Source organism: Branchiostoma belcheri, unplaced genomic scaffold, assembly GCF_001625305.1.
Source record: "Branchiostoma belcheri isolate BF01 breed outbred unplaced genomic scaffold, Haploidv18h27 scaffold64, whole genome shotgun sequence".
In the NCBI taxonomy this organism is placed as follows: Eukaryota; Metazoa; Chordata; class Leptocardii; order Amphioxiformes; family Branchiostomatidae; genus Branchiostoma; species Branchiostoma belcheri.
The window spans coordinates 162,047-167,498 of NW_017804287.1; the positions used below are offsets into that span (position 1 = coordinate 162,047).

At 43.2% G+C, this 5,452-nt stretch overlaps 1 protein-coding gene across 4 annotated transcripts in view; it reads right to left on the reverse strand.

The window, feature by feature from the left end:
* The window catches only part of LOC109483426 (allene oxide synthase 1, chloroplastic-like), a 5,154-nt gene extending 389 nt beyond the window's left edge, over positions 1-4,765 (reverse strand). The window contains exons 1-5 of one of the 4 annotated variants that reach the window (XM_019786440.1): positions 4,707-4,764; positions 2,952-3,087; positions 2,070-2,666; positions 1,062-1,422; positions 85-486 (exon numbers count right to left, since the gene is read on the reverse strand). In XM_019786440.1, coding sequence (XP_019641999.1) covers positions 85-486; positions 1,062-1,422; positions 2,070-2,650 — 1,344 coding nt within the window. In that variant the 5' untranslated portion in view covers positions 2,651-2,666; positions 2,952-3,087; positions 4,707-4,764. Of the gene's footprint in view, positions 1-84; positions 487-1,061; positions 1,423-2,069; positions 2,667-2,948; positions 3,088-4,597; positions 4,620-4,706 lie in introns of those variants that run through there. The other 3 variants (XM_019786441.1, XM_019786442.1, XM_019786439.1) reach the window with 3 other exon arrangements.
* Between the last annotated feature and the right edge of the window lie 687 nt (positions 4,766-5,452).

Consider the following 5,452-nt stretch of genomic DNA (forward strand, 5'->3'; position numbering starts at 1 on the left):
TAAAAAGGAATGTGAAATAAAGGCACTGAACTATGCACGCTACCTAAAATATATGCTCAATTCTTTACCCATTTAAAAACTTACGTCATGGATTTCCTCAAAGTGGGACGGGAAAATCTCTTTCAAGTCGTCGGGATGTTGAAGCCAGAAGGACTTGACTTTCACAACGTTGTCCGGCTGGCCGATACGAGATACCTTCGTTCCAGTCCAGAATGGTCGCTCCTGGAGTTCCCATCCGAAGAACGTGTTGAGGATGGCGATGCTGCCTTTGATTACCGACAGCGCGACGTCTCTACCCGGGCACATGTGGTTGTTGACCGCGGCTGAATCCGTGAGTCGGCCGTGAAAGGTGACGTGGTGTTCCCGAAGAGCTTCTCCCTCGGGGCCGAGAAACCTCCGCCACACGAAGTCGTCTGGTTTGTCGAACACAGCGGGATCCCTCAATGCCCAGTAGGGACTGGCATACACGCGTTCGCCCTCCTTAATCTGAAAATAGGGGAAATGGGGGTAGAATACCTTGGTTATGGGTAAAGTCAGGCCGAGAGATGGGCAAAGTAGGTGTGTATGTATGTAGAACTTTGATAGAAGAACTTTATTATACGACAATTGTGCATTATACTGTGTATGGCAAGGGCTATTTGGCATAGTACAAACAGAAAAGTGTAAAAATGAAACTTAACATCCTACTATGATCCTAGTTACTAAAAGGGGGCCAGCATGCCCTTTTCCGTAGAGCGTTATCGGCCGTTTTAATTCTACGTAGAGCGTAGACGGACCGCTCTAATATTCAACGTAGAGCGTAGTTGGAGCATTTTGCGTAGAGCGTAATTCGCGTTTTAATTCTACGTAATGAGTCAATGTAGCCACTTGGAATTTACCTTAAACTGCTGTAGTGTAATACCGGCTCTTAAAATTTAGCGTAGAGCGTTGTAGGGACCCCCCCCCATGCGGCCCCCCTACAAATTCCCGAGTATGAATTTGCGAGTATGTGTGTGTGTGTGTGTGTGCACATGTGAGTAATTTGTATTTTCTTATGAGAGCGAAGTTAATTTGTCACTCACGTTGACTTCCTTTGGACCACTTGCTGTTGTGTACTTCACAGTCGTTGGGCGTGCCGCGATGTGGCTCCAAACACCTGGGCTGGGACAGGTTCGCAGCACTTCCAACACGAAGCTCTCAATTTTCGGCATCTCCTCCAGGGCCGCTCGGGTCAGGCCTCCATGTTTCCTCAGGGCGGCAAGCGCTTCCTCCCGTAGCTCCTGCCGGTCTTCCGCACTGATAGTGTCCAAGCGGCCGAAGGTTGCCACCAGGTTAGTTGCGGTGCCACCAACTGCGTTGAACATAACACAGAAGAGCAGTTGTCCCGTGGTCGACGCCTCATCTAATCCGTGCGATCTACCAAGATCTATCAGCTGGCTGTACCTTTGAATAAAAAGAAACAAAACAAAACAAAACAAAACAAAACAAAACATGGAGGACTTCAATGTGCTTGTCGCTACAATAACTCAACAAAATTAAGTGGACTAATTCTACACAAGAATTCATAAAGACCTTATACCCCTATGAAATACAAATTAGATCATTATTTGATGTCTGTTGGTGTTCCATCTGCTGTAGATTGCATACATTACATGTATGAAAGTACTATTGTGTAAAACTCCGTAATTACAGAATTTCCTCTTTAATTATGCAAATTAAGTCTTTATTTGCACATTTTTCCATTAAATTATGTACATCTCCCTATTAGCTACCTACATACCGACAATGATGAAAATACGTTCTTTCTTTCCGGACTTATCCGCTTTAAAAGATCTCGCCAGAAACTCCCCTGCAGTTCCAGAATAAGCTGCTACGGGTACAGAACCCACACCACTTATTCCTGACATGAAAATCTGTCACCAAAATCCAAGACTATAGCGTGTTCAGGACAAAAGATACAAAGACCGGAAGTTCTGCTGCAGTACCGAGACCAGACAGACACACGGACACACCAAAAAACAAAATAACTCCATTTTGCATAGAGGTAAAAATAATAAGATAATTTGGTACGGTAAATCCTTCCCACCTACCTCTCTGATGTCTTTATTTTCTCCAGGACAGACCTCATCCCCCTTCGCGTCTCAGTAAGATCTTCACGCGTCACCGCGGCCAAGATGTCTGATCGTAATTCAGTTGCACCTTTGACATAGAGGTTGACATCCTCGGGATTGAAACGTGTTGATCTCCCGAAGATGGTGGGGAGAAAAATCCCTGCTGACACTGCCATTAACTTTGATTCGAAGTCGGTTGGTGTGCTTCCCCAGGTGGCGATGTTGGACAGCACGGCGTCTGCTGTTGATGTTGGGATCTCTTCGTAAGCCCCGGCGATGACGTCCATCATCAGCGCCTTGTTTTTCTCGTGGATTTTTCCGTTAGACGTGACGCTTGGGCAGACACCCTCCGTAAATTCCTTACGGATTTCTATCAGGCCAAAAAAGAATTCCTCCTTTTTGAAGAGGTCGATGTCAAAGACAGACTGCACGGCCTTGTTCCCGGTCACCACACGGCACGGAAATCCGATGTTTGTCTCCACGAAATCTTCTTTCCGATCAGGTGCGAACGCCTGCTTGCCTTGGCCCAGCCATTTCAGGTATCCAATTGCGTTACCCATGGTTATTATACCTTTTCTGTAAAAAAAAAAGTAAAAAAAAAAGATTCACTAAAGGGGCTTGTCATTAGCTTTGTGTGTCTGGCCGGCGTAGGATTATATACATATCTATATACATATCTATATTTATTTATTTATTTATTTATTTATTTATTTATTTATTTATTTATTTCTGTCTTCTTTATACAGGGTAGACGCACTCAGTACAATTTACTGCTTTACAGGCGTGCCCTGTACAGATAGACATAAACACCAACAACAGTAAAACAAAAATAACCAAAAGTAACATATATATATACACAACCGAGCATCAAAATCGATGGATCAGGCTGGGTCGAGAGGTCAGAGGTCAGCAATGTTGTTTTATCAGCTTCTTGAAAGAGTGGCCAGATGTGACCACTCTAACTGTACCAGGCAACTCATTCCATGCAAATGCACCCCTGTATGCAAATAGGGGTGCAAATAGATATACATATCTATATTCATATTTATGCACACACACACACACACACACACACACACACACACACACACACACACACACATATATATATATATATATATATATATAGAGAGAGAGAGAGTTTAACAGGATAACCAGTTTTCACCTTGACCTTTCTGTAACGACTGCACATTACCAAATATCATTTACATCCATTCACAGATTTTCGACTTTACAAGCTGCATAGTTTTAGATACAATCAACAAACCCACAAAAAACGCTGAAATTGCATTGGCAGAATCAAGGTGGACCATTTTTGAACTTAAACTGAATACATACTCTTCTGAAGACAACAATATTAATATAGTTATATTTTTAGGTAAATGTATGGATATACATGCCTTTGTTTTTTTACTTAGAAATCTGCTATACAAAATATAAAAATGCACAGTTTTCTGTCTAATTAAGGATTACTATCTATTTCGTGTATTGTATGATTCATTTCTTGGCTACAAGTTGCTGTTCACATAGTCACAATGAATGGTAAAGCCGACTGAAGGAACTGAGCAGTTGTGGTCGATTGCTTGACGGACCCAAAGTTGAGAGCGAACGCAAAGTGCCGTCTAGCTAGTCTCAGATGACAACGGACTGCGCGGAGGGCAGTGGAAATACTAGTAGACACAGAATTGGGTCGTGGAGCCGGGGGATAAAAAAATGACGGTTTAACACAGTCCTGACGTGCGGAAAACGTGCAGGGGTTGGGTCTGATATCTGACAGAGAATCCCAGGCTTTTGTGGTCATGTCTTTGGGACTCGAAGTGCGGCTTGCACCACGGAAAGTTAATAACATGTTTCTGTGCGTATACCTGGCACATACATGCTGTGAAAAAGTCCTGGTCAGTAAATGTAACAAAAACATCGGACTTAAGTCGGATGGATTACCTTTTAACTCGTATCACCAAGTTCAGTTAAAAAAGTGACTTTAGAAACACCCACTTAGTATGCTGCATCTGTAATCCCCAAGGTATGCAAGTGTCAACTATCAAGACGTTCAAGACTAGACATTCTTGATGAGATCATTCTTTAAATGTGATAAACAATTGCCTCATGCCATGTGTCTTTTCTTCTGCCCCTGGAAATGTGATGCGTTTTGTGCGCGGTCTGCAATTAACGTTAATGGGTACCGGTTTGACGAGGACAGAGGGGTTTCGACAACCTGTAGGAATGAAGCTGCCTACAAATACCAAAAACCGTCCCAAAGTCCCAATCTCGCGTCGTCACAGTAATTTTGAACGCGACGCTGCATTATGGTAAGTAAAATAGCTGAAAAGTTAGTTTTTCTACTTCTTTATGTAATGGTGGCTTTGACTAGGATTACGCAAATAGTGTCTGGACGAAGACCTGGCGCATTCTGTCAGCTACCAGCATAAGAAAGGGCATGTCACCCTGTAACTAAGAAGCGAAATAACCCCGTCGACCAGAAGAAGGAGAATTAGTGTTTAAAATACCTGGCAAACCATCCTTGCTCTGACGCTGTAGGCGCTAGTGTCACTGAGTGTACTTTCACATATGTATTACATTTCGGGAAGGAATCCAAATTCATGACAAAAAACTTACGTTTGTCTTGTCGTGTTGCGGCGGTCTGACTGCTTTGAGGCTCTCGAGTTGTTGTGCGACCACGCTCTGCCCCCGGCACCTTTAACCCAGCAACGCCTCATTAAACTATTATAATTACCTACTTGAATATTGTAATGAGATGAGTAAAGGTGTCGTCGACGATCTTTTGTGTTTCAACCATGCTTCACCACCATGCACGTGTGTTTTGTGTCATGCAATTCTGTAGATGGGTGAAGGAATTCAATTTGAACTAGAGTATACTTAGTCTAGAAGTTTATATACACACGTTTATGTAAATTACTATGACTGTTAATTATATGTGTGACCTGTATTTAGCTCGGTGGGGAAATGTTGCAAGGTAGTTGCTTTTTTGGAGCTTCAAGCTCCAGGCTGTGGTCATTTGTATGACGGAATGTGACTACTAGACGGGATAACTTGACAACCTGACAATTAACCAAAACTCATACATGACGAAAGTATGAAGTCATCGACCTCTTGTTCACCATGCATGGCCGGAGGCCAAATAGCTCACTGTCCTTCATAAAGTGGCTCCGTCGACTACTGAGAAATGGCAGCCTAATCACCCAGCATATTCTGTGGGGCAAGGGTGAGTCTGTGATACTGGCCGCCTGTAACCATTTGCCACCCCATAACGTTACGCTAGGCGAGGCCAATGGACAATGGACTTTAGGAAAATTCAGCCACTTTTAAACCACGGGAATCTAATGAGACAGTCTCAGCATTTA